The 12,643-nt window shown below is 42.3% G+C and overlaps 1 protein-coding gene across 1 annotated transcript in view; it reads left to right on the top strand.

Moving 5' to 3' along the window:
• dpp10 (dipeptidyl peptidase like 10) overlaps nt 1-12,643 on the top strand; it is a 942,753-nt gene that overhangs the window by 168,433 nt on the left and 761,677 nt on the right. The window contains exon 2 of the mRNA XM_078552405.1: nt 11,578-11,692. Coding sequence (XP_078408531.1) covers nt 11,578-11,692 — 115 coding nt within the window. The remainder of the gene's footprint in view (nt 1-11,577; nt 11,693-12,643) is intronic.

Raw genomic sequence — 12,643 nt, 5'->3', positions numbered from 1 at the left:
TGCTCACATCGTGGACATCCGAGGAGAATAAGATGCTGGAGCCCTGCAGCTCCCGGACTCTGGAGGAAACACGTACATCACATGCTGGGTGGATTCGTATGGACATGGTTCCACCGCGAAGCAGCTCACGGAAGATGGGAGGTCCCTGTTAATGTCTGGGGTCTGCTTCGGAACATTGCGGTCTTGGCCATGGGCTGCTATGAATGATTAGCAAGGGTGGAGAAAGGAAGTTCCAGCTGGGAGTGGGAGAAGAAGGTGTATCAGGAGGGTGGGAGAGGAAGGTCTAGGTTTGACTGGGAGAGGAAGGTCTAGGTTTGACCAGCAGTGGGGGGAGTGGGGGGACAAAGATATCAGGGGGGTGAGGTTAGGAGGGGGTGGAGGGAGTACAGGGGGATGAGGGTGTAATGGGGGAGAATGCGGCAAGTGGGGAGGTAGTTGTAAGGGGGAGGAAGGTGTGAGGGGGAAAGTTGTCTAAGGACGGGAGGGAATTCAGAGGTGGGAAGGTGTCTGGGGGGGTGGAGGAGAGAGTTCAGAGGGGGGAAGGAGCTCGGAAGGGGTTTAGAGAGGGGGTGGTGTCCTGGGGGAAGAAGATGTCCAGGAGGAGGAGGGAGCAAGGGTGGAGGAGGGAGTAAGGTGGGGTGATGTCTAGGTGAATGTGCAACAGAGGTGTCAATGGAGACAATGACTGCCTCCTGGGGAGCGAGCTGAGGGTGTGCATAGTAGGAGGGAATGATGAGTGTGAGAGGTGGCAGAGGGAGCCAGATGGGTGAGAGGGTGAGGGTGCATCAGTAGTGATAGAAGGTATGGGGAGGGTGGTTGGTGGGGAATCGGAGGCAGACACGGACAGTGTGGATGGGGAGGAGGAGATCAGGGAGGTCAATGCGGATGGGGGTGGGATTCTTAGGAAGGCAGGGACAATGTATGTTCACCTGGATATCCCAGAAAGACAAGGATTTGGGTTGGTCGGTGATGGTGGGGAGGTGGAATGTAATGTCAGCAGGGTCGACAGTGATGGGGTGGGGGGACATGGGTAACTGGGGGAGGGGGAAGGATGGGGGAGTTCATCAAAAACTTCACTATGACCATTGTTTTCGAATCATAAGTGAGTGGAGCCTCGTGTTGGATGGGCATGGGAGTGTAATCCGTGGGTGGGCAGAGATGTAGGTCAGCTCAGATGGACAACTGAAAGAGAACTCCAGCAGGCAGCATTGAAAATGCTCGGGACAGTAGGATGAGCGTAATGGAGGAAGAGCACAGAAATCTCCCTGAGGCATGGAGCTGTCTCAGGGAGATTAAGTTCAGTTATAAAGATGGAAAAAATAAAAATTATTCAGACATGTCACCTCATGTGACCGTGCCACATGAGCTGGGACATGTTTATGAATTTTCATGAAAAATTTTATTTAATTAATAAGCCCTTCATGAAACCTTATCCCGCCGGTGGATGAGGTTTCATGATAAATGCGAAGGCCGCCTGGGCTCTTCACCTGCCCGCCAAGGTTGGACGGGCAGCCCTGACAATTGCTTTAGTTAGCTTATTAATCGCCTTAACATGCCTCTGACAGTTTGGCAGGCGTGCAGCCGGCTCCGGTGCGCGCCCGCAGAATGGAAGATCAGAATGACGCACGGGATGCATGCCCGATGTCACCGCGCGTCATTTTACGTGTCGGCATGCGAGGCCCCGCCCCCGCACGCCAAACAGAAGATTCTGCCCATAGTTACTCTGTATTAAAGTTGCCTTAATTCTAATAAAAGGTTTAACATGCTTTATTCATTTTTGTGGACCATTTGCTTAGTATGCAGAGAGGCTGCTGAAGCTGTGTGATCACTGTGGTACTTGAGATTCAAACCAGTGTCACTGCAGTTTGAGGTAAAGTAATGGAAATAGGCAAGTAATCAGAATACAGAGCAAATTGAAAGATCATTAGACAGCTGGGAAGGAGAGATTATGCTAATGTGAGAAGTAAAAGAAATAATATCAGACATGAACCAACCTAGAGAAATGAATTGGAAATGAACTTTGATCGGTACCTGTGGTGCCCATTTATATCTTTGAGACTTGGGAGAAATTATCTCACTTACATCCCTGCTGAAATGGCGGGAGTATTCATGGGTTGGGGAACACTTCAGCTCTTTAAGTAAGCTATGGCATTAGCATCCCAACTCCTTGTTCCCGGCTGATTCGGGAAGGCAGGCAGAGTGATATGTTGATTCTTTCAAAGGAAGAATTTCTAATTAAAGGGACCCTGGCATGGGTTAGAATGGCCCGCTTTCACATGGATTTTTGAATCTGTAGTAGCCACAGTAATGGAGGGGACCCATGAATGCTGCTGTCCCCAGTCCCTCACTCTTACCTGGACATCCCATTGTGGGAGCTGGGAGATTGTAATGAAATGAACTTTCCCAAGAATGGAAGGAAGAGGACTACCTCTCCAACCTAGCAGGCATGGATGGAAGTGGCTGAGGAAGACATCAGCAGAAGTGTGGTCCCTCCAACCTGGAAACGGTGCACCAAGAGGATCCAGGACATCAGGAGAGTGGAAAGGTGATTGGCATAACACTTTTAGGTGCCATGTCCCCACACACTCTGACTTTCTTAGCAGTATCCTGCACAGTAATCCTCAGAACATTCCTCTCTCTCTAGATACCTCTCATCTCCATCTGAGCAGCCAACCCATATACTCACCCTCATCCTGATCGCCTTTCGCATCCAGAGCTTCACAGTCACCATCCACAAATGTTGTCCTTCCCTGTCATCCACACAAGCCAATGCTAGCACTCCGAGCTTTCTGCTTTTTCTCCTAGAAGGAGAGAAGAGTACATAACCTTAGGGAGAGACAGAGACCAGGAAGTGGCAGGAAACTTGATGGCCAATAACAACGTGTGCCCACCTGGCCCAGTGGGAAGGGAGTCTTGTTTCAGAAGGCTGCAAATGTCAGCAATGAGCTGTTGTGGACACCTTCTTCCTGAGGCATTGGTGCACAGATATGCTGAGAGAGACGATCCTCTGCCTGTAGACCCTGTGCTGTGTCTTGCCTCCTTTGGGCTGGATCTCTGTGTCCATCCCCTCTGCCCTGTGGATTAGTATGTGGCTGAGAGAAGGCAGCTGGTGTGGATGTTGTTCCTGCTGGTGCTCGTGCTTCCTGTGTCTGTGTTGCTGCTCCTCTTGTTCTTCATCAGAAGTGCAAAATGAATATGTTGCTCCCATGCCATGATGAAGGCTGGCATCTGGGAAGTACAGCTGAAGGTGAGTGAAGTGCTAGGCAAGTGAAGTGACTTCCAAGAAGTTGGCAGCCTGTCAAGCAGTGAAAGTGCTGTGAACAGCAGCCTCTCACCTGGCCATGGCGGCAGCTCTTCAGTTTCACTACCCACTGTGCACATGCCTCAGTGCTGCTGGAGAGTTCCAGACAGCTCGGAAAATAGATCTGCTGTCTGTAAAATGCAGAATCCTTGGTTACAGCAGAACCTAATTGCTTACTATAATATTTAAATGCCTTACCTGATGGCATTGCACAGGGTTCCGCTCTTGCCTTCAAAACCCCCCAGGTTAAAGCCGGAAGAGGGCAGGATGATGCTGGGATCACAGCATGACATCACTTTCAGGGAATTTAGCTCCCTGAATGCACCCAAACCTGACAACCCCATGCCTGGGACATTCTCCACACACCGCCACCACCCTGCCACCAACCCCCCACCCGCCTTGTCCATACTTGAAAAATTAAGTCCAAACTAAGCTCTATCATACAGAAGGTCACAGCACGGAATAATGCACAATTTCTCATTAATTGGAAATCTCACTTTGAAAGCCCAATTCATGCAATTCCTGAATTTGAGAGTGTTTTACACAGCCATTGAATAGAAGATGTGTTTCATTTCACACCACATCATGATTAACATAGTTCCATTTCAGTCAAACAGAAAATTAGCCTGAGAAGGAGGGAGGAGCGCATTAAATTCACTTGTGAATGTGACTCAGTGATTTTCATATAAACATACGAATTATGAGCAGGAGTAGGCCACTCGGCCCCTCAAGCTTGCTCCATCATTCAATAAGATCATGGCTGATCTGCTTGTAACCTCAACCCCACATTCCTGCCTACCCCCGATAACCTTTCACCACCTTGTTAGTCAAGAATCTATCAAGCTCTGCCTTGAAAATATTCAAAGACTCTGCTTCCACTGCCTTTTGAGGAAGAGAGTTCCAAAGATTCATAACCCTCTGAGAAAAAAAAAAATTCTCCTCATCTCTGTCTTAAATGAGTGACCCCTTATTTTTAAACAGTGACTCCCAGTTCTAGATTCTTCTACAAGAGGAAACATCTTCTCCACATCTGCCCTGTCAAGACCACTCAGGATCTTAAGTGTTTCAATCAAGCCACCACTGACTCTTCTAAACCCCAGTGGATGCAAGCCTAACCTGTCCAACCTTTCCTCATTAGACAACCTGCCCATTCCTGTTATTAGTCAAGTAAACCTTCTCTGAACTGCTTCTAATACATTTCTATCATTCCTTAAATAAGGAGACCAGTACTGTACATAATACTTCAGATATGGTCTGCCCAGTGCCTTGTACAACTGAAGCCTAACCTCCCTACTTTTGTATTCCCCTCACAATAAATGATGATTTTCCTAATTACTTGCTCTACTTGCTACTAGTCTTTCGTGATTCATGCACGGGGACACCCAGATCCCTCTGAATCTCAGAGCTCTGTAATCTCTCACCACTTAGATAATAAGCTTTTTTATTCTCTCTGCCAAAATGGACAATTTCACATTTGCCCACATTATGCTCCATTGGCCAGATCTTTGCACACTCACTTAGCCTATCAATGTCCCTTTGTAGCCTCCTTATGTCCTCTTCACAATTTACTTTCCTACGTATCTTTGTGTGGTCAGCAAATTTAGTCACCATTTCTTCGGTCCCTTCATCCAAGTCATGTAAAAATTTGAGGCCCCAGCACTGATCCCTGTGGCACACCACTCATCATTTTCTGCCAACCAGAAAAAAGACCTATTTATGCCAACTCCCTGCTTCCTCTAGCTAACCAATCTTCTATCCATGCCAATATGTTACCCCTTACACCATGAGCTTTTATTTTCTGCAATATCTTTTGATGTGGCACTTTATCAAATGCCTTCTGGAAATCTAAGTACAGTACATCCACCGGTTCTCCATTATCCACAGCACATGTGACTGCATCAAAGAACTCCAATAAATTGGTTAAACATGTTTCCTTTTCATAAAACCATGTTGACTCTGCCTGATTACCTTGATTTTATCTAAGTGCCCTGCTATAACATCTTTAATGATAACTTCTAACATTTTCCCTATGACAGATGTTAGGCTGACTGGCCTGTAGTTTCCTGCTTTCTGTCTCCCTCCCTTTTTAAATAAAGGAGTTACATTTGCTATTTTATAATCTAATGGAACCTTCCCCAAATCTAGGGAATTTTGGAAAATTAAAACCAATGCATCAATTATCTCACTAGCCACTTCTTTTGAGACCTTTCACTATTAGAGAAAGAGAAAGAACAAGGGGGCTTACAAATTTGATCATGCTGCACTCATTTTACAGGCATAAGGATCTAATATTTGCCGTCTGACTGTGCGTTTATCCCACACCAAAATTGCGCCATTGCCACATTGGATTGAGCTGCTCCATAAATATCCAGAGTACAGACTTCCCAATAGCGTTATGCTCATTGCATGTTTTTCTGTGGATGAATAAGTGACTGGTGGAGACTGCCACCCAAAAGGTAAGTTTCAGGTTGTTTAAAACTTACTTTATTGCACTGCTGGCCATTGCTCAGCCCCCACCCTGATCACCTCCCCATCTCCTAGACTCTTTTGAAACCCTTGTCCGCTGTCTGAATTGGCTGACTGTTCTGCACCTATAACTCACCAGTACATCCTAATGAACCTAAAATGTAATCAAATTAAATTTCCGAATATGTATCCATTTTCACATGTCACTGGTCAGTCATGGCTTGAATGAGTATTGGGGACAGACTAGGCACAAATGAGACTGCAAAAGTAAAGGAAATAAATATATGGATAGATTTAGTTACAGGATGCATTTATACCATGGTTGTAGTGTCAGTGTGAAATAGCCTGGCTTTAGACTAACTCTGCGATTGGAGTATAAGTGCAGCATAAATTCAGAATCAGGGCTTGAGCTGATACTAGACCCAAGTAACGTGAGATTCCTTGTACTTCAAACTCATTTATATAATGCTGTCATGCTTCATAATTTTTCCAGAGAAGGATTTTGGAGGAAGTGTTGCTTTTAATGCCGTGTTTTGAAAGGCAATGTGTACTCTCTAGTTTTTAATAAGGGCACCCAGAGGAATGCTGATTAATGCACTCCAAATATAAGATCCATTAATTTAGTTTTTCTCCAAATAAAAGATCCATTAATTTGTCTACATAATCAAAAAATAAATTTTGCCTATTATGTTGGAAAAAGTCTTTGCTCTATCAGTGTGAGATGCTGGGGTTGAGAGACACAAACGCCAAAAAAAACCCACAATCTGACTTTTGGGACTAGAATGCTGCAAAAGGAAATGGATTTTGAAAAAGGAGGAGGTTCTTCCTGGATGGGAGTTCAGAATGACAACAATGTACGGGTCGAAACTGGTTTTCATTGTGTCTATTTCCCAAGCAGAAAATGGGGTCAATAAGCACCAATGTAGAGGCACAACACCCATTTGCGCCTGCATTATGGGCTTTGCCATATTGGTAAAGACAGTTTTGGGGCATTCCAAAGCACACCATATATATGTAATGCCCCCTTACTAAAATTGGCTGATTGTTATGCTTAGGTTTCATCAGTGAGCCCAGTGGCTGCCAATTAAAATATAAGTTAATATTACGCAAAATCAATCTTTGCTTTGGAACAAAAGAGATGTTGTGACCGATAATGGCAACTCAGCAGAAAATGGACCCAAATGATTTTCCTACCAGGTCTGTTTAATTCAAACTAGACAGTCCATTGAAGTGTGTTAGTGTAACATGTTCAACATTTTTGTTATTATGAGGAAATAAATTTTATTGAGTGAACTGGGTGAGTCTGACCATAACAATTCCTCCTCATGTTCTCCTTATTGAGGAATAAAGCAACTTAACGGTTTGAATCAAGTTTTGCATTACTTGTGTTGCATTTAGAGAAAAGACATGGAAATACGATTCAGGTCACAGAGGTTCTGTTGTAACCCAAGCCCCAATATTCAGAAAGTAATTATTAGGCAGTGTAACTATGATAAAAGCTTAGGCTGATTTTGTGAGAGTGATTGATGCCACTGGACTCAAGAAGGTATCTACAGTGGACCCAAATTAATAGGAGACATTGTACACTTCCCTAGGATGGCCCCAAGAGTTTCGCAAAAAACAAATTACTTTTTAAATAAAGTCTCTATTGTTAAGTAGGCAGGTGTGGCAGCTATTTTGCATACACCAAGGTCCCATAAGCAGCATTAAGATAGTGACTAATCAATTTCTTTGGTGATGTTGGTTGAGGGCTAAAATTTATATTATGGGCAGAATTTTTCGCTCATCGGGCGAGCACGCACCCGACCTGACTGAGCATAAGAGGACGTCAGGCGACCGTCCCGATGTCATCATGCACGTGTGCGATATTTCGCTCAGCGAGCCCGTGCCGGAGTTGGCAGCACGGCCACTGACAATTAAAAGTCCTATTAAGGTCATTAAAAGGGTAATTAAATGAAATTTTTCGCTGCCTGTCCAACCTTGCGGTTGGCGGGCAGGCAAAAAGGCCAAGCGGCCTCTGCATCCTTCAGGAAAACTCATCCACGGGCGGGATGAGGTTTCCAACAGCAAATAAAAATAAAATAAAAACTTTAAAATTTAACTAATAACATGCCCCTGCTAAAGTGGCAGAGTCACATGACGGGACATGTTTTATAACATTTTAGAAATCTTTATTTTTTATTTTGAAAAATGTTCATCTCCCTGAGGCAGCTCTGTGCCTCAGGGAGCTTTTCCAGCGCACACCTGCAAGCATGCACAAAGTTCGTGTTCGTCCTCCTTCCCCCCGCCACCCCCCCCCAACACAGGCAGCGCTGAGTGCTGCTGCTCACGTTTCATGCTGGGTGGGCCTTAATTGGCCCGCTAGTGTGAAATTGCGGTCCGGCCCCTATTGCAGGTGGCGGTCGCCCTCCCAAACGCCCTTCCTCTGGCCCCCGCCAAGCCTGCCCGATGAGGGAAAAATCCTCCACTATGATTTATAAGTTACAACAATGTTTTGGAACCATCTAGGTGGGCTTATGTTTCATCTATGGCACCATGGTAAACAAAGCAATATCACATTGCTCCACAGGCCAGAGCCACAGTACAGTATATTGTTTTTAGGGTTTCTGTGAATATCTGATAAAGCCTTGTAGTAATCTAAATTATTCACTTGGTGGAATTTTTTTTAAGCTGAATTTGTAACCTCCACTTAGTGACGTAGTATCAACCAAAATAATTCTAAAAGTAGGTCCTGAAATTCCTCGGGACACAGCAGTGCCCTCCCAGCATTTTAGCCTTATGGCACCTCTGGTATCTGACTGGCAGATGTGGCTAAATACTCCAGCATTTTTCTGGAAAAGCCCCCACCATTAACCCTACCCTTTTTGGCATCTTATGTGGCTGTGTCCTAAACAAAAAGTACAGCCATTTCTTTGGGAACCTTGGTTGTTTCACTAGCCTGGAACCCATCATTTTGGGCCTAACTGGAGGCTGCTATGCCCCCAACTCACTTGGCTCAGAGATACACTGTTTCACGAGCGAGTCAGTGGAGCAAGAACTCCTAATGTACAAAATCCATACTCCTGACACTACACCCAATGACACATGCCTTGTACAGGACTTGCAAAAATCTCAAAAGCAAATGAGTTTTAGCTTTTCTGAGAGGACTTGCAAAAATCCCAAAAGCAAATGAGTTTTAGCTTTTCTGAGAAGCTATTCTAGTAATTCAGCAGAATTGCAATGGGAGACAAACAAAAACACTGAAAAATTTTGTTACCTAGTATTTAATTTACTCCAACAAAAAAATAAGAAATACATATATACTTAATTATGCCGAATTATACATTATAAAATTTCTATATAGTTTTGAAAAATACCTTTATAAACCTCAAGGCTTGGAAGAATAAATCTGAGATACATTATAATGACCTGTAACTATAATTTGAAATATAAATCTTCACTGGTCGTCATAACTTATTCTGTTCATCATGCTTTAAAACTAAGTCAGTGAAGAATGTTGGATAACATTAATCAATTGAAAAGATGGATTTAATGATGCTTAATGTAATTAGTTCTAGTGATGTTGAAGGCAGCATAGTTATTAGAGTAGGCTTGTATAATGTACATTAGCAATGTTTGCATTTTGATCATTTTCTTCCAAGTGAATTTACAAAAGAAAGAAAATAGTTCCAGCAATTATGTAAAAATGATTGAGGCAAGTGATTTGTTATCACTGAAATCCACTCAAAAACAGTCATTTTTTGAATCAAAGTTTCAGAAGCACAGAAGGAGTAATTCATCCCATTGTGCCAGCTCTTTGAAAGAGTTATCCAATTAGTCCCACTCCCTTGTTCGTTCTCCATAACTTGCATTTAATACTCCTGGAACCCTTTATGCAAAATTGTACTCTGACAAATCACATTACATGGAATAATTGTTGAAATTCATGGAAAGTGTCATATGATGTTATGCTGTACCAAATTACTTGACCTAATATTGATTTATGTATTAAAAACTTTCCTACCAACTTTTTGTATCATTAATTTCTCATTCCATATTTTTAAATGGTAACCATCAATGTAAATTTGTAATGCTGTAATTATATCTTTCCACCAGTGTGGCAGTACAGCAGGAGGCAATAAATACAGTGTGACAGTAGATGTGGACACAGGAGCTTGGAATGTTTGGAATATAAAAGTGAATGCAAAATGCATGATTTTAATACACTGTCTGGATCATGCATGTGTGACCTGGTCCATATATTCTCTATATGCTAATCCCACTCCCTGTCGACTGCATTTCATCCATGTACAGCTCCATTGCATTGTATGCAAAGTGGTACCTTCACTCATCAATTTCAGTTTATTTTTGTACCTTCTACTTAAGTAGTTGAATTGAGTGTAAATCCCATATTGATTAAATTGTACATCAACCTGTGAATTTCTCAGTAGCTCAGTTTAAAGTTTATTCAGTATGCCAACAGACTTCTATGTATTTGAGGTACACAGCTGACCAAAGCAATTTTTTTCTGCACCCTCTGCAATATGACAAGATCACATGTTTCAGTGTGCTTCTAGTGGTATTGATTCCTTTCATAAATCTATAGGGGCACAAGTTATATTATTCACCCACTGACCACTCATGGATGATAAATGTAACCCTATATGTGTAGTTTATTGTTTTTAAGTGCATAGAAATAAATTAACAGTGACTACAGATTTATAGATAGAGGTGACCTGATTATATTTGGGCAGCTTTATGACACATAACTGTTAATGTGACTCAGTGTCAAATTTAGTTTGATAATGCCCCTGTGAAGCACCTTGGGATGTTTCACTGCGTTAAAGATGCTATAGAAATATATGTTTAGAAATTTAATTTTTGAATGTTCTTCTAGTTCCTCTCAGTTATTGTGGTGGTATTACTTCAAAGCATATATGCCAATTAATGAAACATGTAGTGCTACTGAGAACAGGAATAATCTAAGACTGCAAGAAGACTGAATCAGTCCCCTGTTTATAATGAACGGAATTATTCAGAACTGGTATTGCATGGTATCCATGTTATTCATAGGGATTAGATAAAGGTCATTCAGTGTTGTATTTTACCAAGTTACTTTCTAAAAGATATATAAAGCGTGTATAATTTGGAACTGATAAAGCCAGTATAGGATATTAAAACTTGTGGCTTATGAAAATGTGACTCAAATTATGTTGAAGGAAACATCCTTAAAATTGCGATTGAGGTTTCTGTTGAAACTTTGCTCTGTTTTTCTTGCTACCCGTTTTCTTAGAAATGTTGCTTTGTTCCACTGAATTTCCCTTTACAGTCAAAGTGGTCTGTAAACGCACATTTCTCCAAAATCAAAGAAAACAACCCTTTATATTGTGATTGAACTCCTCAGTGTATAGAGTTTGAATGGCTCTCAGAAAAGTGCTCCTTATCAATAACTTAGGAAAGGTTTTCAGGACCAGTCCCGTCCTGCAGAGTGAGCCAGTGTATCAGTACTGGATGGATTAAATAGCCTTGTTTCTGTTAGATTGGATCCATCACCATTAATAAGCACAAATAACTTAAAGGCAAGAAAAATCTAATCATTGTTATAAATTTAGTGCTTAAAGAAATCAAACAGTTGTGAAAAGCAAGAAGACATTTCAATCTTAGCTTGCCCTGAAGTGTGTGTGCAATTTGAATAATTAAATAAAGTATGAAAATCATTATGATGATCAACTCTGCAATGAGTTCTTAATGCCTGTGTTATTCACATTATGAATAATATGTTATGATTATGAAATTTCAGTGATAAAACCTATTATTTCTACCTTTTGTAGGAGATAGGAGGTGCAAGCCCTCCCCAAAGAAACTGGAAGGGAATTGCCATTGCCCTGCTGGTGATCCTTGCTGTCTGCTCTCTCATCACCATCTCGGTCATCCTCTTAACCCCAGGTAAACAACACATCCACTCATATATCATCCTAGCTGAAAGTGCTAAATAGATAATTTGATCCATTTAATTCTACTAGTAATATTTAAGACTCTTTGGGGGGGGGTGCGGGGGGGAAATAAAGTTCCTGGTTGCTTCATTGTACGTTGTACCAGTTGCCTTCATAGCAATAATATTGGAGTGAGGTTCCATTAACAGAAGTACTTGACATGTAATATGATGTATCCCTAGTGAAAAACTGAACTGACCTCGAAAGACACTTTTCTAATGTTTTCAATACACGTTGTACATTTCAGCACCCACATCTGCAATGTTTCACAGTAGGGACCTTACAGTAGGGCTTTTGCAGCTACTTTGATACTGTTACAGATTGTACTTGTTGTAGTCCCCTGAGGCCACACCATTAGCTCTGCTGTATCACTCGTAAAATCTTTTCACAGCATTGTCACTATTTCTCCAGCAAGCTAACATTCTTTCTCAGCATTACAGACAAATAAGTCTCACTTGATTTGGTATGTGGCCTTTCTGGTGGGAGTGCAATCGCCTGTGGATATACAATTAGCTTTACCAGAGCAGTTCCAAATTCTATGATGTGCTGTATTTTGCTTTTAACTCTTTTAGTTATAAAAAAAAACCTCTCAATTTAAATAAAATGTGTTCCATCAAATTTACAGTGCATCCAGATCACTGATCAATACAAAAACAGAATTACCTGGACAAACTCAGCAGGTCTGGCAGCATCGGCGGAGAAGAAAAGAGTTGACGTTACGAGTCCTGATGACCCTTCAGCAGAACTGAGTAAAGTTAGGAGAGGGGTGAAATATAAGCTGGTTTAAGGTGGGGGGTGGGGTGGGGGGAGAGAAGTTGGGAGGGGGGTGGTGGTAGTAGGGACAAGCAAGCAGTGATAGGAGCAGATAGTCAAAATATGTCACAAAGGAACAAAGACGTGTTAA

Source organism: Cetorhinus maximus, chromosome 11 (genome assembly GCF_964194155.1).
Source record: "Cetorhinus maximus chromosome 11, sCetMax3.hap1.1, whole genome shotgun sequence".
Classification (NCBI taxonomy): domain Eukaryota; kingdom Metazoa; phylum Chordata; class Chondrichthyes; order Lamniformes; family Cetorhinidae; genus Cetorhinus; species Cetorhinus maximus.
The sequence above is the reverse complement of the archived record's forward strand: the minus strand, read 5'-3'. Positions and strand labels throughout refer to the sequence as shown.